The sequence below is a fragment of the Centroberyx gerrardi genome, chromosome 4 (genome assembly GCF_048128805.1).
Source record: "Centroberyx gerrardi isolate f3 chromosome 4, fCenGer3.hap1.cur.20231027, whole genome shotgun sequence".
NCBI lineage: Eukaryota > Metazoa > Chordata > Actinopteri > Beryciformes > Berycidae > Centroberyx > Centroberyx gerrardi.
Window position 1 is genome coordinate 29,802,998 of NC_136000.1, and position 22,720 is coordinate 29,825,717.

The 22,720-nt window shown below is 41.2% G+C and overlaps 2 protein-coding genes across 2 annotated transcripts; one reads left to right on the top strand and one right to left on the bottom strand.

Annotated features, from left to right (window-relative positions):
* LOC139908128 (olfactomedin-4-like) lies at positions 1 to 6,651 on the top strand. Its single transcript, XM_071894710.2, has 7 exons — positions 1 to 90; positions 956 to 1,078; positions 2,812 to 3,030; positions 3,575 to 3,728; positions 3,837 to 4,064; positions 4,784 to 4,952; positions 5,670 to 6,651. Exons 1-7 carry the CDS (start codon positions 37 to 39, stop codon positions 6,103 to 6,105), a joined length of 1,383 nt encoding a protein of 460 aa, XP_071750811.2. The 5' UTR covers positions 1 to 36; the 3' UTR covers positions 6,106 to 6,651.
* Positions 6,652 to 13,941: 7,290 nt separating this feature from the next.
* LOC139908125 (olfactomedin-like) lies at positions 13,942 to 21,347 on the bottom strand. Its single transcript, XM_078283213.1, has 5 exons — positions 21,233 to 21,347; positions 20,872 to 21,030; positions 17,599 to 17,811; positions 16,959 to 17,091; positions 13,942 to 16,181 (listed from the first exon to the last, which is right to left on the bottom strand). Exons 1-5 carry the CDS (start codon positions 21,266 to 21,268, stop codon positions 15,340 to 15,342), a joined length of 1,383 nt encoding a protein of 460 aa, XP_078139339.1. The 5' UTR covers positions 21,269 to 21,347; the 3' UTR covers positions 13,942 to 15,339.
* Between the last annotated feature and the right edge of the window lie 1,373 nt (positions 21,348 to 22,720).

The window sequence follows — 22,720 nt, forward strand, 5'->3', positions numbered from 1 at the left end:
GAGAAAGTCTCACTTTGTTCTGCTGTCTGATCCACCATGACTCTGTCTGTGATCGTCCAACTCTGTGCTCTGCTCACCATCAGCCAGCAGGTAAGGACTACAACAACACTACAAAATATGTAAAGTAACGTATAAATAATGTATACTGTATAAAAATATAATACAATATAATATAATATAATATAATATAATATAATATAATATATTATATTAATACTATATGATCAGAATATATCAGATAGAAGAATATATATATTTTTTATATATTATTATTATTATTATTATTATTAGATTATTTATATATTATATTATATTAGTTTATTTTTATACAATATACATTATTTAAATGTTATTTTACATATTTTTTTATTTGATAAATGACCATTATTTTATACAGCCTGTTTCAAAAGTAGGTATACATTTTTATATACATTATTAATACTCTATTTTTATTAATACTGTATAATTAAATATGTTTTCCAGGTACACTTTAGGTTAAAACTGACTAAAATTATACACTTTTGTTTTTCATTGTTATTATTATTAAAAACTGCATACCTGCATAATGCATTTTGAAACATCCATTATAGATGATACATAATATACAGTATATATATTTATATATTTTATATAATATGAAATTTAATAGGATACATCAATATCTGTACTTGAGAACCAACATACTTTACATCCTCAATAATGCCATCATTATGTTCTTTCCCATCTCTCCTGCTCTGATTCATTATTAGCTGTGTTGATGTAATAGCCTATAGAAGCTTATTTGTATTATTATTATTAAACTGTATTATCTTTTTGTTTGGGTGAGGTCTCTATAAACTCAGAGTGGGATTATCACCTCATCTGCACACTTATATCTCATTTCTATTTCATTTATTCATGCATTTTGCATAGTGTGCAAAATAAATACATAAATAAAATTCTTCATATTTCCCAGGCTGCGTCCTCGCCCAGCTGTGTGTGTGACCTCACTAGCTCAGAGCAGCCCTTCCCTCATGACAAACTCAGCAGTGTGGAGGACGGTGCAGCCAAGTGTACCGGCAGCATCACCCGGCAGAAGGTAACTACTGCCATTATTCTCTGAACCAGAGTCTGCATTTTTGGTTTGAGGGAAAACCTAAATGCCTAAATGTTAGACATTTTTCCAGTGACATCTGCTGGACACAAGCGACATTGAAACAAAAGAAGAGCAGATTATTTTGGGAGCATCGTATTGTGTGAGTTAATTGTTGCATCTTAATGGAAAAATCCACCCTAAAACACATTAAAGCAATATTCCACTTAATTTTAACAAGAGGGTTATTCAGCACTAAATCTGAGCAACCCAGAAGCTCCTGTGACACAAAGCCAGAGTGTAGTACAAGCTTCTGGGGGCAAGGGATAGAAATCCTGTACAGGAACTGAATCTGTACACAAACATGTTAAATGTCAGTTTTCAGTCTGTTTTCATGACCTCATTCAAATTAATGGGAAGTAAAAATCTGAACGCTACAGACTCGTCCAGCTACATCCGATCATGATTAGTTTATATTCTGGTTTTAATGGCAGTCAAGCACCGAATAACCCACATGTTAAAACTAAGCAGAATATTGCTTTAATGCTAAATATAAAAAATATTAAATAAATACGCTATTGGTGATGTACCTTGAATTTCTGCATCCATTTTGTTGTTCAGTGGTGTATTTTTCTTATAGTAATAATTAGTAATAGAAATGAGTCACCATTTAAACAAGTATTAAAATTTACGACAGCATAACGCAACTGTTAACTTCAATACTAACTACGTGTTAAGGAAGAAATGTCCAAAGGAAAAGTGTGAGAAATATGAATTACAGCATTATGGGGGTACTACATATGAAGACAAAAAACATTGAAAAAAATGTACCAAAATATGAAATATAATGCTTATGAGTGATAAAGTCAAGGAATAAATCACTGTAATTCTGATGACAAAGGTCTGCAGCTTGAATCCAACAATATCGGTTCTAGTTTCTGCCTTTAAAGAGTAAGTAAAGTCCAAACCCAAATCATGTGTGTAGCCCATAGACTGTAAAAAAAGATTGATGTAGTGAGTGTGACGTCACCCATAGGTTTCTGAAGGGCCGTTTTGAAGCCAAAAGTTGGGGGTTACGAGCGCCGCCATGTTGACATTTTTTGGAGCCGGCGCCGCCTGCTATTGGCCCGTGATCGGTGACCTGTCGATCACTGGACAGGCGACCTGTAAATCACTTGGAAAACAACCCCATTTTATAACCGTTATATCCCGTTAATGAGGCAATTATTTAGAAAATCGCCATATGGACACACATTAGAAGAAGTGAAATTAGCTACTGAGACCATAACCTCTTGTCGAAAAAATGTATTGACTTTATATTTTGAGTAAAAAGTGGGGCTGTGGTCCCATTGACTTGAATGGAGTTGGGCAGGATTTAGAGTCTTTTTGGAGCCGACTCCTAGCAGACGCTTTTAGCCACTTCCTTATTGGCTTCAAAATTCAAATGTGGTTTTGGCCGCTGACATATAATAGTAAAAAGCATGCTACTGAAATTGCAATCTGTTATTGGCTAATCTTTGGTACCAGGTTATGTCACTTTCTATTGTGCAACAAGTGGTGACATCACCTGCCACCACAGATCAGCCAATAGCAGATGGTCAGTTCAGTACCCTACTTTTCACCATTAGGTGTCAGGCTTCACCACAGATTTGGGTTTGGGATTTAGTTACTCTTTAAGAACCCGTCAGCAGTGATGTAGATGAAATAAATACCTCAGTGTTTTTCTTGTCTCCATGCAGAGTGTAGAGCTGGATAGCCTGTTGCTGGGTCTGCAGCGGCGTTTGCCCCAGCTGGAGACAGACGTGTCTGTGCTGGAGAGGGAGGATGACGGGGAGCTGTACGGAGCCGTCAGCCTGCAGGTGATCGAGAACGAGCTGGTGGAGATCCTGCAGCTCATGAACAAGCTCAACAGCACCACGCTGGCACACAGCCGCCTCACCTCTGACACCGCTCAACAGGTACATTCATATGGCAACCGGCTCCTGCAGCACTGACATGGCTCACAACATAGATACAAGAAAATCCAAGGTGCAAAATATCCGAATTTTAACTCTCTGGCAAAGATCTGATCTTTTAATTTCAGTCACAACAGGGAGAAACCAGGTGTTTCTTTCATATTTTGAACATAATGAAAAGGTAGTATGTAGTATATTATGGCCATGGATGTGTACAGATGCTGAGATTTCTGGCTTTCAAAACTCTGTTTTGAAAGCCAGACTCTGTTTGAGAGCCATTGGAGTTTGACAAATTCTGCCAATGTTGTTGCAGTACCTACTAATTGCCAGTAGAGGCCAGTGAACTACTACTAGATTTAATGCCTTAGAAATATTTGTGTTTTGAGAATTCTAGAAAATATTCTTTGTTATTCCTGTCCAGTTTCTCTGCTAACTGGCGATTTTGATTGGTGATTAGAATACCCTTAAAAATGCCACAAGGTAATAGAAACAGTTCCAGCATTTCAACAGTAAATATTATACCGTCCGCTGTGCTGCTATCTTTCAGGTACAGGACCTGAAAGTGGAGATGCAGCAGCTGGAAGTCTATGACAGCACGCAGGCGGTGAAGCACCAGCAGGCCAACCAGCGTCTGAAGAGAGACCTGGACCAGTGCAGGAACGGACATCACCCCACCACCCAGCCCACGCAGCCTGCAAGTGGTACGTCCCAAACCTCCACCTAATGTGCACCCAACATGGTATGTTCCAAACCTTTTCCGAACTTTTTCGTGAGCAAAACCACACTGACCTTCCCCCCTCTGTCCACAGGTATCTGTCCCCACAGTCATTTTCTGAACGTGACTGGACCAAGGGTCTACACAGCAGGAGAGTATCCTGGCTCCTACAAGTATGGATCCTGGGGTCGCGATCCCAAACCTGAGGTGGGAAAGGAGAACTGGTATTGGCTGGTCATGCTCACCTCCAGCAACATATACGCTAACTATGTACGCCGCTACTCCAGCCTGAGCTCCCTGATCGTTGGGGTGAGCGTTCCAGGTAAAGTATAGTTGTGTTTTAGATGTGGTCTGGTGGTTAGTGTCCTGATACTACATTGATAATGTGAGGTGTGGAGTTCAATCCCCTTAAATTCATCACAAAGATTTCAAATAGTGGACCTGATGCTAGTTTTGTGGACTGGATTCCATCTGTTTGTTTGTTTGTTCCTTTATCCGTTTGTTCATAATGCACGATATCTCAGACACCGCTGATCAGATTTTGACAAAGCTTGGGGAAATGATGCATCTCACCACTGCTTGCCGACATTTTCAAAATTACACTGATCACCCCAAGGGGGGCGTTACAATTGCAGGTTAAAACAAGGTATTGATTGGCCCAGAGGGGACTGCATCATTTGTAGGGGACAAGATGTTTACTGTTGCCATATTTTATTCTTTGGGTTGAGGCAGCACAATAACCTACACGCCCAAAGCTTCTACAACTATCTTCATCTGGGATGTTCCTTTGCTGCCTGTGCTTCCCCATTGGAAGTATCTATTACAATTGCTGCTTTGGGAATGCACCATGGATAGTTGTTTCTTGACTGTGAGCACTCCTTATAGCATGCACTGGTACACTTGAAATGCTTCACAGTACAGATACAGGAGAGAAACTACCGATCGATCAGCCATTGGCTGATTTGTTTCTTATTAAAACATATATTATTACTAACCTTTTTTTCCATCTTCTCCCTCTTCTTCTTCTTCTTCTTCTTCTAGGCAATGTTCAGATCCACTCCTCCAACCCAACCACCGACACCATCCAGGGGCCAAGTGCTGTTCTCTATGGAGAGGCCTTGTACTACGGCTGTTATAACCGAGATGCTGTCTGCAGATTCAACCTCACCACCAAATCTGTTACCTCCGTACAATTGCCTAAAGGCACCAGGTTCAGTTTTTTCTTTGAAATAGAGTTTTGCTGATGCTAGATAAAACCCTCCCAAAAAGTAATGAAGCTTTACACTTTTGGATGTGTGCAAACATTTACATTTTCAAAGTTAGAAAATTATGGCATGAAAAGATAGGATTAAACTTTAATGATCCCCATGGGGAAATTTGCAACAGCAAATACTAACAAAAGATACAGCAAAGAATAATAGATTGTAAATAAGAACAGAGTAAATGGCAGGTACTAAACATAACGTAACTGACCATTTCAAGAAATTATTACGTGGAATGCATATTAAAAGGAAATGCATGAATGAACATATAAAAAAGTTATAATGGTATTATGAGGGTGTGCAAAATAACAGCAGTAGAGCATCCTGAAACAAAGAAAATGAAGAAATGTATGAAAATAGACAAACAAATGAAATATTTGCTGTTGAAATAGTGAGAAATTATAGAAATATTAAGAAATATACAATATGTGGAAATGAAAAACAATATTGGAAATGAAGAAAACAAATATGTGAATTCACCGCATATACATGTGCAGGTTTAGAAGGCCATATATGTGCATAAAGTGTCTAGGCGTGAAGACGTGCGTTGTCTAAAATAAACCAAGCAAATACACATTCTGAATTTCCAGATGTTTTACTTTATGTTTTATAAAGGAAACTCTCCCTCACTACTGCTCTCTCTTTCCATCTCCTTTCTTTTGCAGGTTTAACTCCAAAGGTAACTTCTGCCGCCTCGATGAATGCTACCCGTACACAGACCTGGACCTGGCAACCGACGAGTCGGGTGTGTGGGTGATCTACACCACCACCCAGGACTTCGGCAACCTGGTGGTGTCCCAGGTGGAAGAGGGCGAGACGCCGACGATCAACCAAACCTGGCACACCTCGCTCTACAAGCAGGCGGTGACCAACACCTTCATGGCCTGCGGCGTGCTCTACGCCACGCGCTACGTCAGTAAAGACGCAGAGGAGATCTTCTATTCCTTTGACACCTCGACAGGCGTGGAGAGGTTTGACATCGGCATACAGATTCAGAAGGTGTCCGGCAACATATATTCCCTCAACTATAGTCCCCCGGACCAGATGCTACACGCCTACAGCGAGTCCCACATGGTCTCCTACAAGGTGGTGTTTGAGTGATTGGATTGGTGCTTTCAACACCGATACACTGTAGCAATTTTCTGTACTTATCCGCTTGTGTGTTTTCCAAAATAAATGTATTAGCATTTCCAGCAAGCATTCGTCAGATGGCAAGGTGCAGTTCAATCAAACAAGTACAAAATATTCACAATATGATATTATGGCATGGTCAAAATTCATCATCATTAAGCGAACCTGACGAAGCAACAAGCGAAACGCGTTGTTCGCTCCTTAAGCCTATTTTTGCAAATGTTATAAGAAAAATAAAGATGTGAGTAAATTGGCAACAAAGTCTAACAGTGTGCAGTTGGATAATTCCACAATATGATATTATGGCATGGTAAAAATTCATATTTAACTGTTTTGAACTGATATCAGAAAGATATTTAGTTCCTGATTTCAGCAAACGATGCAGCTAGCAGCTACAGTATAGACTACGGACATTGTTTCAACTTTCATTTTGGTGACACAGTATTTACACTAGTTTTCAAAGTTTGTGTAAAATCTATTCAACATCTAAATGCTTGCTGGGTTGTTTCTTTGCTTAGTATCGTTGTACTGTAGCCTATATTGTACTGTAATTTTTGAGTCTCAGAAAGAAGAAATAAAGGAAATATGGTTTTGTCACAAGACTATGCTCTATTGTGTTGAGAGTACAAGTTTGTCTTACATTCAAAACAGGTGACTTTCTGATGTGATTGTCCAGGACAAATGTTGAAAATGATCAGACGTCTCACCCTTAAAATTCTGACATAAAGTCTTTATTTCTTATTCATTACTTACTTGTATATATAATATATTGAAACTTTACAGTACACATCTGAATGACGACAAAGCAGGTAAGAGTCCTTCTACCTTTTGTGAATAGAAACAAGCTCATAGGGAAGACTCCCACAATATCAAGCAATCCAAACAAGACAAAAAAAGAACAACTTATTGCTCAATACAAATCAATCATAATGGCAGTAATAAGAAGAATTATAGTAGTAGCAATACACATGAACCAATATCATTATACCAAGATGAGGCTACACCCTACTGTGTCCTATAAAAAAGAGAAACTCCAGGGCTTTATGATCTACGCTTATGAGATGCCTTGTGATCTTCCAAACTGTCTTTGTGTGGTGCGTGTGTGTGTGTGTGTTATTACTTCCTGGAAGAAGTAATTTGATACACTACTTACACTACTTTTCCATTACATCTCAAACATTGGTGACTGCATCCTCTCTTATGTGCAATAATTAAGGAAAACTCAGTTGTCTCTCCTGTGTGCTTGGGTGTGAATGATCAGAATAACAAAATAGCACTGATGTCCAGTGTTCTTGTCATCCTTTTCCATGATAAAACCAACTTTGAGGCAATACTTCCACCTGGACAAGATAAACAACTGACGTCAGCTGAAAGGATGATGACTAATTCTGATGAAAACCAGTCACATGATGCTGGTGGTGGGATATACTGTATGTTATAGATAATTGACCTTCAATCTGATTGACAACTAAAGTAGTGTATACATAGGTACAACTGCTGAAATTGAAATCGTAACTTGTTATGCTACTTGTTACTGGGAAAGGTAAAACTAGATAGAAACTATATAGAAAAACACAACTCAAGATACATACATACAAATCTACAACTCTTTCTTTTAACTTTGAACAGCTATCCCTAATCGTGTGTGGATGGGATTAGGCAACTAGCAGGAATCCTCATTGGAAATTAATGGGAGCATTGAGTGAAAAAACAAACAAACAAAAAAAAACACCTGAAAAAAAATCCATCCTGAACATATGAACCACCAGTCTCCAGTCTTTCCTTTTACTATATTGACCAGGCCTTACAGCTCCCTCTGGTGGTAAACTGGGTAGTGTGTCATGATTTATGAGGTGAATGCATCATCAATAGGCTAAATCTGAATACATTTTCCTGACCACTAAATGATTTGCCAAAGGTTAGCAATCATTGTAAGGTGAGTGGTAGAATTTCTACCTGCCACCTGTGAGACCTGGGTTTGATTCCCAACTGAAGCATGTATGTAGCAAGCAAAGCAAAAAAAAATTGGCTTCATTCATTTATGTAGCACTTTTGTAAAAAAGTGCTACATAAATGAATGAAGCCAGTTTTTTTTGCTTTCCACTGTTAATTACTTAATCACATGCATGTTAAAACACAGGACAGTTTTTAAAGGCAAATAACAAAAATATATTTTTTATTATTGTAAATTGAATGTGCAAACATGAAAAAAAGTTTTTTGAATAAACAAAGTGCACACAATTATTTGTGGAGAACAATGAATGTTTTAAAACTTTCACAACTTTTATAAATAAGCAAAGTGCAAATAACTAAACAAAAGCACAAACTACCCTCAACCATTCTTCTTTCCTAATAAAGATAACCCGAAGTTTCGACGTGGACGGCTGCTTCATCTGCCCATCCCCAGAAGACCTGGGTGTCATTCTGGACTCCACCCTCTCTTTTCAGTCACACATCAAATCCATCACCAAATCCGTTTTCTTCCACCTCAAAAACATTTCCAGACTTCGGCCATCACTCTCTGACTCCGTGGCAGAGACCCTCATCCATGCCTTCATTACCTCCCGTCTGGATTACTGCAATGGAGTCCTGTTCGGGGTACCCAGCAAAGCCCTGGACAGGCTCCAGTATGTGCAGAACTCAGCTGCCAGGGTTCTCACCCGCACCAAGCCCTGGCAGCACATCACCTGGCCCACCCTCATCCACCTTCACTGGCTCCCGGTCAAGTCCCGCATCTCCTACAAAATCCTCCTCCTCACCTACAAATCCCTCCATGCCCTCGCCCCTCAGTACCTATCTGACCTCCTCCACCCCTATACCCCGTCCCAGAATGCGGTCCTCAGAAATGGGTCTGCTCTCCACCCCCCACACCAGCCTGCGATCTTTTGGGGACAGAGCCTTCAGTGTGGCAGCCCCCACCCTCTGGAACTCTCTCCCGGCAGAGATCCGCAACGCCCCGTCTTTGGCCACTTTTAAAAAAATCCTGAAAACCCACCTGTTAACCAAGGCCTATGGCCTCTAGTTAACTCTCTCATCCCCGGAAATTATTGCTATTATTATTTTCTGTTCTTGTTTTATTTGTTTTGTCTGCCTCACTCTGTAAAGCGTCCTTGGGTCTCTTGAAAGGCGCTATATAAATCTAAGTTATTATTATTATTATTATTATTCGACACAGTAGCAAAACTTACTCGCAAACCCTCCCCTGTAGCGAGCTCTCCATTTACTGCAAATGACTTTCTTAATTTCTTCAATCACAAAATTGATTGTATTAGAGATGAGATTAGCAATGCCTTACCCACCGAGGGCGTTGATCCCTCTCCTAATCGTGCATTAGACGCAATAGAGACCACCGCCGTACTCTCGCAATTTGAGACTGTCTCCTTAGACACCTTCTCTAAATTAATACTTTCCTCTAAATCCACAGCTTATCTGACCCTCTCCCTGCTAAATTGGTTAAGGAACTTCTCCCAATATTAGGCCCCTCCCTACTCAATATCATTAACACCTCTCTCTCCTCTGGCGTTGTGCCCTCGTCCTTCAAATCAGCCGTAATTAAACCTCTGCTCAAAAAATCTAACCTTGATCCTGATGTTCTTAATAACTTTAGACCAATCTCCAATCTCCCCTTCCTCTCTAAAGTCTTCGAAAGAATAGTTTCTACCCAACTAACTGACTACCTCTCGAGTAATAGTCTCTTCGAACCCTTTCAATCTGGTTTTAGGTCTCTCCATAGCACTGAGACTGCTCTCACAAAAGTGGTAAACGACCTACTCCTCGCCTCAGATTCCGACTCTTCTTCTGTTCTTATCCTACTTGATTTGAGTGCGGCATTTGATACAGTCGATCATAATATTCTCTTAAACCGTCTAGCGAGCTACGTTGGCATCCGCGACTCTGCGCTTTCCTGGCTAAATTCCTACCTATCTGATAGAACGCATTGTGTCTCACATAAAAATGCTATATCTGATTACTCTAAAGTTAACTTTGGCGTACCGCAGGGCTCTGTGCGTGGACCTTTGCTTTTCTCCATTTACATGCTACCTCTTGGTGAAATTTTCCGCAATTTTGGTATTAAATTTCACTGTTACGCGGACGATACTCAAATTTACATACCAATTAGACCTGAGGACCGTTTACAACTTTCAAACCTAGAATTATGCCTAATCGCTGTCACAAATTGGATATCACAAAACTTCTTGCAACTAAATGCCAACAAAACTGAGATGCTAGTTGTTGGCCCAAAAACCCAACTGCCTCTTGTTGCAGACCTTACTCTAAACTTTGGGGATTGCTTAATTACCCAGAGCCCCACAGTTAAAGTCGAGATGAAACGGCATTTCGAGAGTATCTAACTTCCGTATTGTGACATATTTCCGAGTGAAACAGGAAAGACAGGCGGGACATAACGTTGGGAGGAATTTGATTTGAACGTTGAAAAGTGGCCGTGTCATAACACCCGAAGACACACCGAAGTACCATGCTGTTGCTAGCTAGCTAACTGCTCTGTGCGCTAAAAGTTGAAGATTGATTGATGGGTGGATGTCATGATATTATTGGTTGAAATTGGTTATGGGCATGCTTACGTAAGCACACGCCATATTTTGTTTTACAGGAAGAAAACATGATTGAATTTTGATATAAGAATACAAAGAAATTGATTTTTTGTATTTTTTTTGGCATATATTGGTATATAGGTGCACAATATGACCGGGGATGTGATCTAAAAGGGTTAAAAAGGCATTTTTCATTTCATCTCGACTATAAAAACCTTGGCGTTACTTTCGACTCAGCTCTCTCATTCGATGCTCACATTAAGGAAATCATTAAGATAGCATTCTTCCACCTTCGCAATATCTCGAAAATTCGCTCCCTGCTAAATACGGCGGATGCTGAACCTTAATACACGCTTTTGTTTCATCAAGACTCGATTATTGTAATGTCTTACTCTCTGGCCTACCTAACTGCAGTATTAAAAAACTACAACTCGTGCAAAATGCTGCTGCCAGAATACTAACCAGAACTAGAAAATTTGACCACATTACTCCAATCCTAACCTCCCTTCACTGGCTCCCAATTCAAGCCAGATCTGACTTTAAGGTGCTTCTGTTAGCTTATAAATCGTTACATGGGCTTGCACCATCGTATCTATCCGACCTCATCATCCCTTATATTCCACCTCGTGCCCTCCGATCGCAGGATGCTGGCTACCTTACTGTCCCTAGAATCAAGAAAAAATCAGCAGGCAGTAGAGCGTTCTCCTACCGAGCTCCCTATCTCTGGAACCAGCTACCTCTTACAGTAAGGGACGCTAATTCTGTCGAAATCTTCAAATCTAGACTCAAAACCTATCTCTTCTCGCAATCATACGACCTACCTTAGCACCGTTGGCCTGGGCTCGACACAGTCTTTTCTCTTACCCTAGCCTAGACAGTATTTATATAGAAATTTGCCGTTGGGAACATAGTATAGCGCTGCCTCCTGGCTACACTGTGTCTAATCACTTTCTATCTGCTGTCTGTATGAACGTGTCTGTGCCCAAATACGTCTGGGTTTTGTGCTGCTTCTGCACAGCTCTGTGTGTGTGTGTGTGTGTGTGTGTGTGTGTGTGTGTTTTCTCCACCCTCTCTCAGATTCCTCTGACCCTGATGGTCTTCGGTGCTGGCCTTAGTCCTATCCCTGACGCTGCTCCCACCTGGATCTCTCTCTCTCCGTGTGTTCGTTGTCTTTGTGTACACCTGTGTCTCCCCCCTTTCTCAGACTCCGGTGCAGTGCAGTGGTCGCCAGTGCATGCCTTAGTCCCATCCCTGCTGCCGCTCCCACCCGATGTGCTCTGACTCCATGTGTTCTGTGTGCAGCTGTCTTCTCTCCCCTTCCCCAGACTCCGGTCCAGTGTTCCACCTGCCAGTGGACAGGTGTTGCTCCGGCCTGGCGGTCGTCGGCGCCGGCCTTGGTCCTGCTCCCGCCCAACGTGTCTCTTGTGTGTTCTGTTGCTGCTGCTTCTCCCCTTCCTCTCTCCCCTTTTCAGACTCTGGTGCAGTGCAGTGGTCGTCAGCGCCGGCCTCGGTCCCATCCCTGATGCTGCTCCCACCCACCTATCGTGTCTCTTACCCTGTGTGTTCTGTGTGCAGCTGTTTTCTTCCCTTCGTCTGTACGTGTGTATGTGTCTGGTTGTGTTGTGTGTGCGTGTGTACGCGGCTTCCTCTCTCTCCTCTTCTCTGACTCCAGTGCAGTGTTCTACCTGGCAGTGACGGGTGCTGTCCTGGCTCTTTGTCGTCAGTGCTGGCCCTGCTCTTCCCCTCCGCCGTTCCCACCTGGACACTGAATTACGACTGCTGTCCTCGCTCCTTTAGTGCTGGCCTCAGCCCCCCCTCATCGCTGCATGCTGCTTCTCCTTCTTTTTGTCTCTCTCGGCTTTCTCCTGTCATTATTGTTGCCCATGACTCTGTCAATGTTTTGTCCGGCACCTATTGCACGCTAAGCCGTCCTGGGGGGGGATCCCTATTTGCCTCAGCCCGCCCAAGGTTTCTTCCAAGTTTTCCTTCTAAGATTTTTCCTGGGAGTTTTTCCTTGTGTGCATTTAGGGTCTAAGGCTGGGGTGCCGGGTAGGTTAGGCTATGTAGAATAGGTAGATTGTTTGTCTTGCTAAATCTGCTCCTACCTACCTTGTGTTTTTCACTATGTTTGTCCTACATACATTTTGTTTACCACTGAGTGTGTTTAGTTAGATCTAGCTAGACACATTCTCTGTAAATTCTCTGAGACATGCTTGTGATAAAGGGCTATATAAATAAACTTGACTTGACTTGACTTTCCTTCAGTTAGAGCAATGGTTCTCAGGGTGCGCGCCGTGGCGCGCTGCGCGTGTGCGACGCATATGTTTGTTGTTTGAGTGCACACGACACGACAACAGCAGTGGAGAAGCAAAGAGTGCATGCATGCACTAAGATGTGTTCACGACAACGGAACGTTGTTTGCACAGACAGTTCTACTCTTTGATGAAATGGGTACAACGTAGAAGAGAGAAACTGAAACTGGTATCGATCCTATTGACGCTAGAATCGATCTTCAAAAACGAGACGTAGTATCTGTAGTATCGATATTTTGGGATCGATCCGCCCACCCCTACATCCTGCCTTATTTGACTGGAAAATATTGTGAGTGAGCAGCAACAATATAGACAATACATCTTATCACAGCATGATACCCATCTATCCCTATATCTCAAGAAGTCTTAAGGCGTATTAGTGAGGACGTCAGCTGAAGTCTTAAGACATCTTAAGACATGGTGATAGTAAGTTTCTGCCTTACCACCAATATTATCCTCCTTCTCAGATGAGCCAGCCCAGGCTCTCAGTGTATCACCCAGTTCTCCTGCCAGTCCCAGCTCACTCGGACTGAATCGTCCGCCCACGGTGGCCGACCTGTGGCCCGGAACAGATCCTCTGGCAGGCTTTACATGTTGATTCTCTCAGCTCATGACACATTGTGCTTTGTTGTCTTCTTTGTATGGGGGAACTCAAAATAGCTCTTACATGCTGTAGACATAAACTTGACACAAACAGTTAGGTTAGGATTGTTAGGTGAAACTCTTGTTCCAAGAGAGAAGAACAAAATGTTAGAACTTTATGTTGGATTCATAAAGACAGTACAGAAAATTGTCGTTTTGTGACCGTGGACTTTGTGGACCATCATTTATCCAGAGTGTTGGTATTATCTACTGTGTGTGTCTGTGTATGTGTGGTTAATATGTGATAATAAACACATTACATACTGTCTTTCGCTAACGTTTTTTATTGTTTAGCACATCCACACATTTAGAGAATAAAAAATATAAATTTTGGTCCATGTGAAATTATGCACAAGGTATGGCAAAAATAATTCAGTTAATCAATTAGTCAGTTGGTCAATCAATCAATCAATCAATCAATCAATCAATCAGTAAATCAATCCATCAATCAAGCAAGCAATCATTCAATCAATCAATCAATCAATCGCACTGGAGAGCTGGTTTCAATGCTAGCTCTTGTGGTAACAATGGAGCTAGTTAGCGATGTTTCTTGTTTTCTTGTGTTTTTTACCAGCTGAATTCATATTGTCAGCATTAACAGTCTTTATCTTTGGTATTTGTAATATACTAACTTTATACTTCATATCTTTAGTAGCACTTCTTGGACATTCAAATTGTTGATGTTAGCTGTGTCTGCTAGCTAACGTTAGCATTAGCTTTTTTTGCATAATAACGTAGAATAACGTAATAACTTAGCCTATTACATTATTGACTGGTTATCACAGTGCTGACTCAATAACAATTTGTAGTGTCAACCAATGTAATAACATTCTGAAATCTCTTTTATTGTCTTTTCTGCATCAAATAAGAGATTAACATGTACAGTAATATTCAATATTGGATTGGATATTTTGATTAAACCTTAAATCTGTATCAGCAACATAATAACCAGTAAATAACACAGTAGGTTGCTATTACATTATCTTTCCAAGATTTTAGGCTTTTTATTATGCTAGAGGCTTCATTACATTCAGTTTTACTACATTATTGGCATTTTTTATGCCTCTTTTTTATGCCTCTACAAACAAACAACAAAGTAGCTGACTGCTAACATTAGCTAACACAGATCAACACCATGGATGTTCTTTCAATCCAGTTGCTGTAGCCTTTGATTTGGGTATTTTCCTGCTCTGGTCTTCTCTCGACACAGACAGAGCCCTTTCCCTAACCTTAACCAAGTTGTTTTAGTTGCCTAACCATAACCTTAACCCAAAACTTAACCAAGCTGTTTTACTTGTCTAAACTTAACCAAAGGCGTTTTATTTGCCTAAACTTAATCGTTAACCAACCTTTGGGACGTAGTTCAATTCGTGGCAGAGGAATGTATTTAAGTTGGTGGCACAGGAACATATTTCAATTAGTTCCAGGGGAATGTAATTCAGTTTGTGGTGGAGAAACATTATTTTCCCATAATACGTGTCCACAGCATGTAAATAGCCGCTTTAGTATTCGTGGTCATTTCACGTGTGAGATCATGTTGTCTCGACAATAACAAAGGATACTTTTGATGTACATTTAAATTTTTTGTCCAAAAAAACAGTTGTGTTTGCCTCCATTTCCATCTGCTTCACGTCTTCCGTCTATGGCGTAAATCAAATATGGCCGACATGAACAAAGCAAACTGCAAAAGTTTCAGATCAGAACTCGGCCTGGTAAGCCAGTAAATATCCATCGTTGTACATGTAGATCTGCCTGTTGGTGGGGTTATAGCTCAGACTGGCCACTCCGGTAGCCACCTTCTCCAGCGGCAGCGCCAGCGAGTTGTCCTCCCTGCCTGTGGCCGTGTCGAAGGCGTAGAAAACCTCCTCGCGGTATTCGTTCACGTAGCGTGTGGCATACAGCACGCCGCACACCATGAAGGCGTTGCTCACTGCCTTCTTGAACAGCCTCGTCTCCCAGGTCTGCGTGACGTTGAACGCCTCGCTGTCCCAGGCCAGCCGGCTCACGACAAGGTTACCGTGATTTCCGAGGGTGGCGTACATGGCCCACAGCCCCGTCTCGTCCGCCTCCAGGTCCACGTCGCTATAGGCACGGCAGTCGTAGTAACAGTACGGGAACTTGTTGTTGAAGCCCACGCCGGTGCCTGGCAGGGTCACCCGTGTCACGGACTTGTCGGTCAGGTTGTAGCGGCAGACGTCGGCGGAGCGGTAGCAGTGATAGTACAGCGCCTCGCCGTACAGGACAGCACTAGGACCCTCAATGGCGTTGGTGTGAGTATGGGATGGAGCGAAACTAAAGTCCCGGTGGTTGGTAGAGGTCATGAAGTCTTCGTAGTTCAAGTAGAGACGGACGGTGGTGCCCCAGGCGTGGCTGTTGACCAGAGGTTGAACCCAGTAGCTGTCCCGCTCGCCCTGGCTGTCCTGCTGGGCCTGTTTGCCCCAGGAACCAGAGATGTAGCTCTTACCATAGGGGCTGATCTTAGTCACTACAGGGTTGCTGATGTTGGTCATCAGGCCCTTGTAGCATTGGTTCTGCTTGCCTGGGAGGTAGTGGGAGAGATGGGAAGGGTCTGAAGGTCAGGAGGGATACAGTACAGCCAAGAGTCTCACTGCCTATCTATCTGTCTTCCTGTCGCTCACAAAGTATTGCTCAGTGATGCAGTACAAGCCATTAGACTTGTATATATGGAGGGAATTCTGGTTCAAAATTCAGGAATTACATATGAGGAATTATGAATAGAAAAAAATGGAAAAGAATGAATGAAAAGATGTCCTCTAAGCATAGACAGTGTCCTTGGACAGCAGGCAGGATACATCCATTTATATTTATATTAATCCCATTTCATATATTGCTGAATTTTTTCTCTCTTTCTCTCTCGTTCTCAGTTCAATTCAATGGTGCTTTATTAGCACAAAATACATAAGTACTTATTGCCAAAGCAAAACAACAGTAAATGGCTCAATAATATAATATCGACGGATCAATTAATCAATGAACAAATTTATCAAAAGCCATACAATGTGTATTTTCAATAGTTTCCTGTCTGAGATTGTGACAGGTTAACACATATTTTGCTCTTTTTTCTCCTCTAATATATTGTTATATGTTTCATTTGAGGAAAGGTTTTCAAAATGACAACATATTCGTAGTTTCTCTTACTTTTCCATAGTTGTTAAAATGCAAGAAGAAATGCTCTCTCTCTCTTTCTCTCTCTCTCTCTCTCTCTCTCTCTCAAACACACGCACACACACACACACACACACACACACACACACACACACACACACACACACAGTGACAGTGACAGTCTACTTACTTGTGAAGTCTTTGGGGATTGATCTACAGGACTCTGCACTGTTCTTCAGATATCGCAGTTTCTCTTTGACAGTCATCATGTTAATGGTGTCTGACATATGCATCCTCTGTACATCTCTACGCAGTTTACCCATCTGATACACACACACACACACACGCACACACACACACACACACACACACACGTTCATACATAACTAATTACTGTAACAGAAACTTTCAAACCTTTAAAATCATTCTGGTCACATGTTGCATCATCCAAATTTACATATCTGTTTTCTTCATATCCGCATATTCTTTCTCATTTGTTAAATATTGCATGTATCTCAATATGTCACTTAAATTTTCACTTATTCCATACTGCTGTTATTCATAGTCTTTCATACTATTCATTCTTTCATTTCAAATTAATATGTACTTGACAGGCTGGAATTGTCGGTTGCATTATGTTTAATACCCCCCATTTGCTAAACTGTTGTATTCTTATTTATATTCTATTTTTCTCTGCTGTATCCTATTACTATTTGCTACTGCAACAACCCAGTTTCCCCACAGGAATCACTGAAGTTTCATCTCATAATATGGGTTCAAACATTGCTCTCTACACCTCTACATTTCGATGTCTTTCCTACATGCTGTACCTCCTTGGTGAGTTTCTGTGTCTGGGCGTTGTTTTTCGCAGTGTGGATGGAGCTGATGTCCGTCTCCAGCTGTCCCAGCTCCTGGCCCAGCAGCCGGAGAGACAAGGCAGAGTACAGGCCCTTATCGTTCAGATACTGGTAAGGCTGTAGCCGGGCCGTCAGCTTCTCAACCTGAGCCTGGATATCAGGGAGATGCTGGTTGGACAACTCCACCTACAGGGGAGGAGAAACAAAAACTTAGTAGAAAGAAAAATATGAGAGGGAGAGCTATAACAGGAATTATATAGGAATCTTCCCAAGCACCTGGAAGTTAGCTGTTGTAATCATCTTCAAGGCTGGCAACCGTACTACTGTACGAAGGCTTTCGATACTGTGAACCATGAGGTACTCCTGTCAAAACTATCTTTTTTTTATTTCTCCATTGATGCATTTAAATGGATGAAGTCTTATTTAGCAAACAGGAAACAAAGTGTACACATTGGTAACACTCAATTAACATTACTAAACTGTACCATTGGTGTTCCTCAAGGATCAATACTGGGCCCAATTTTGTTTAGTTTGTATATTAATGATCTACCTCTTGTCTGTCCATCTGTTAACATATGTATGCGGATGATACAGTCCTTTATATACATGCTAAAAACAAACACCAAGCTGCAAACTAACTGCAGCTATGGTCCATGTATCTGATTGGTTAAGCAATTCATGCCTACATCTGAACATAAACAAACTGTATGTTTTTCTCACAAAGACCCATGGAAACTCACTGATGTTTTTGTTAAAGGAGAGAAGCTCAAGGTGGTGCCTGATTTTAAATACCTTGGAATCATTCTTGATTCAAATTTATCCTTTAAAAAGCATGTTAAAAAATTGGCCAGTGCTGTCAAATTCAACCTGGCTAATTTTAGACATATTAGACAGCTAAGAGGCAGCTAAGCTATCTTTATGCATGCAATGATTTTCTCTCACATAGCATACTGCTTCACGAGTTGGTCGCAAGCAAGCATGACTACTCTAAAACCAATTGGGTCCCTTTTCAGACAGATACTAAAAACACTAGACAACAGCTATCACCATTGTCATATTATACAAAAATACAATCATAGTATAAAGCAAGGAATCTCTGTCTGTATGTGTCTCCTTCGCATATCTCGAGAACCGTTCGTCCGATCTACTTCACACTTGGCAGGTGTATTGCTGGGGACTCAAGGACGTGCAGTGTCGAGTGTGAAGTTGTTTGGATGAGCGGTTCTCGAGAAAGCTGCAAGCAGCAATACCGGAGGCCAAGCAATCGGCCCGTTCCGAACAGGCATGTTTTGAACGGGCACTGCACTAGTTTATTCATTGTGGATAACTTCAAACATTTTGCAGATACTTGCCTTATTTTTAAGGTACTGCATGGGCTTGCCCCTCACCCACTGAGCCAATATATAATGCAGAAAAATAGCAGCAGCAGAGCAACAAGGGCAACTACCAGAGGGGACTGTGTAGTGCAATACCGTCACAGCAAGTTTTTCACAGTCTTCTCAGTCAGAGCCACCCACTACTGGAACAGTCTACCTACTGAACTAAGAGGTTGTACTTTACCTTACTTTTAAACATAAACTTTAGAAGTGGCTTAAAGCAAATCAATCTTGCAATCATCAGTAATCATACCAGCTCATCTCTGGCACTGCTCTTATATTTCGTCATTGTTTTGTGTTTGTGTTGTTTTTTTTTTAATGTAATATCTGTAATGTATTTACTGTATTTCCTCTAATATTGGCCCGGGCCTTTATTTACCTCAACTGCAGAGGGTACCAGGCCTTTATTGGAAGCAGGCTTATATTAGAGACAGGCCTTTATTTCTAATTCCCTCTGTCTGATAAGTATATTTGCTCATATTTTAGTATGAAGCCTCCTTGTTTTCTGATCTGCTTCTGTTGGGGTACGTTAGGTAGCCGTTTTTTTGTTACTGCAATGCATTACGATAATTACGGTAATCGATGATGGCATGCTCCAGAGACTTCCGCCGGCCGAGCCGTCTTGTGGCACTTGTACGTTACTACAAACTACAGTTACATGTATAACAGGCACCAGGAGTTTACCGGTATCCACCGTTGTTTGCATGTAAGCTGAAGCTAACTGAAGCTAAAGTAGAATCTATACAATTATATCATATCGCCGTTTATTTCGATGCGCGAGCTCAGTCCACCTGACAGCCCTCTGTTCTGTCTGCGGCATGGAGGTTTCGGTGCGCTGAGGGCTTACTGCCGACCATGGATGTATTAGCTGCCAACGCTTCGAGTTTCCCGGGGACACGGTTCCGGCCAGTGCCGATAGCTGGGCGCCGATTTGTTCCCGGTGATCCGGCCGATAGGTACGGGCCGTGGGCGCGGTGGAGAGGACAGCGGCGGAGAGAGGAGACGGACACGGTCCAGCCATATACTAGGTTTTGACCTAGTCTTGTTTCCTTTGTTTTTTTCCCCGGCCTGTATTTGGGGCCGGCCTTTATTTGTTCGTGTCGACCACGGCCCCGGCCATTATCGGAGACCCGGCTTTTAATTGACTACCAGCCACTATTAGAGGAAATACGGTATGCATTGTATTGTTGTTCGTTTGTTACAACCTGCCCAGGGACTACGGATGAAAATTAGCTCCTTATAACTCCTGAAACTGAAATGTTGATTAATGTGCATTGTCCCTGTTAAATAAATAAATAAATAAATAAATAAATAAATAAATAAATTATGGTTATTGGCAATACCGGTGCCGATAACCAAGGCCAAACTCAACTGAGGAGATTTTGACTGCTTGGTCCATATGGATTTTTGAAGGCCAATATTAGTATTTTTGGGATTGAAGCCCCACTGTACATATTACTTTGGATGTGAATGACATAATTAATGAGATGCAGACTGCTCGATAGATGAGATCTTGTAGCGATATTCATTATCTTTACATTTCATTTTCAATGCAAAAAATTGTCAGGGTGGAAAATAGCATAGTGAATAATAATAATAATAATGATAATAATAATAATAATCATCATCACCATCATCATTATGTATATTTCTGTGGAATCTGATCAAAATGTCTCATTAGAATCAGTTCATGTTAAAGTCTTCCCATAGACAACCAGTGTAGTATTGATCATTTCTATAATACATATGTAATCATTCAAACTGCATCATATCCATCATATCAGAAGTAAACGACACTGACTGAACCAGACCTGATTTTTAATAAAAGATCAATATCAGCTCCATATATCAGTCTAACTCTAGCTCTTACTCGTGTCTGTAGGTTGTTCACGGAGTCTTCGCAGCTCTGCACCTGCTGCAGAACAGCATCGTACTTTACGGCAGGGAACGACCACATGCTGGAGTTCACTGCACACACACACGACCCGCCTTTCTCCTGGCCCGAGACACGCTGAGCCTGGCTGTCATCCTGCAGGGACACAGACACACAGACACACACACACACACACACACATATTCACAGACAAATATTAATGTAATATACAGCAGATGAACCCTGTACAGCTGATGAAATAAAGAATGTAAAAGAGAGAGAGTGGTCTGCATCATCTACTTTTTTTCTTCTTCTTCTTCTTCTGTATAAAACCCATGGAATATCAAATGTAACTCACTGTGGATGACAGCAGCAGCAGTAGGAACAGCAGCATGGTCAGAGTTGGAGTAATAAATGTTGAACTGACAGAGAGGAAAGCTGTTGATACTCAAGTCACCTCCCTTCCTCTCTCTTTCTCTCTAATAAACTCAAAGTCATGTGGATGCGAAACTCAAAAAAAAAGAGAGAACGTGACATTTCGCAGTAGTTGTGGTCTGCACAGGACATTCCTATATTTCCCCCTCATTAGGCAATGATCATTTCCATTAGTTTGCAATATCCTCTGCTGACTTTTACAAAATTCATTGCATGAAAGAATAAATCATGGTTGTATAAAGGTGGCATGTAAAATTCAGGATTGTTATATCAGTGGTGGTTGGGGCTCTAGGCAGGTATACTGTCTGTGTCCTGTCCTGCAAAACTTTTATTTTTAATATTTCTGTATTTTATTTTATATTCCTTATTTTATATTCTATTTGTGTGCTTATTCTATTTTCTTTTTCCCTGCTGAATCCTATTCTGCTGCGACTAACTGAATTGCTGTTTCCTGTCTACTGAAAAGATTTCATGACCCGGGGTCCAAGTCAAACCACTGAAAAAGTTCTGTCAAGGAGTTGCAGAAGATCAATAGTCAAATAGTTGTTCTAAATTCCAGAAAAGTTGACATTTTGGAGATGGCTGCCTTTGACAAGACATTGCGCTGTAACCCTTTTGCACAATCCATATCTAAGTTGTCTCTGGACTCTTCATCTACATCTTTCCTTCACGTTTGAAGTGAATTTACTCTAATGAAGACATAATCGCATATCGCATGCATGGAAACGTGAAGACTGACCTGGTGTGAATGCTTTTTTTGAGAATGCTAACACAAGCAGACAAGATGTGGCAAGAAGTTCTGATAATCAATGGTAAAACATGAATAGGAGAAGAGAATACAACAATAGGAGTACTGATTTTGTCTCTTAATGACTTGGCCATCTCAACAGAATAGACAGGTTGTTTCTGTATTGTTTTTGACTGGGAACTGATTATTTCACCACTGATTACATCTGATTGATTTTATGTTTAGATAATGTCAGCTTGTTAGCTAGCTAACCATAGCATCTTAGCTAATGAACTGGTGGCCAGACACACACACTTTTTGATGGGGTTTAAAGTCTTTTAGCGCAATATGTTTTCAGTTTCCTGTCAAAGGGCAAGTAACGTGAAATCATACATATTTGAGAAGCTAAAAATTTTATATCAAAGAGTTTATGTGTCCAGAATTGGGCTAAAAGATAAGTTCGGCGTTTTTGGACATATAGGCTAATTTGTCTCTTACATACCTGTAGTACTTGGACCCACAGATAATACTGACTCCAGAGCCAGCTGTCGGTAGAAACAGCGAGCTCCATTGCTACGCCTCTTGATGTTAATAATGAGTCCAAATGGGGCTAGGCGCTGTTGGTTTGGTCTCACATTACTGCTTTTTCCAAATCCCTGGTCGTTTATTTGGTTTTTGCATTAT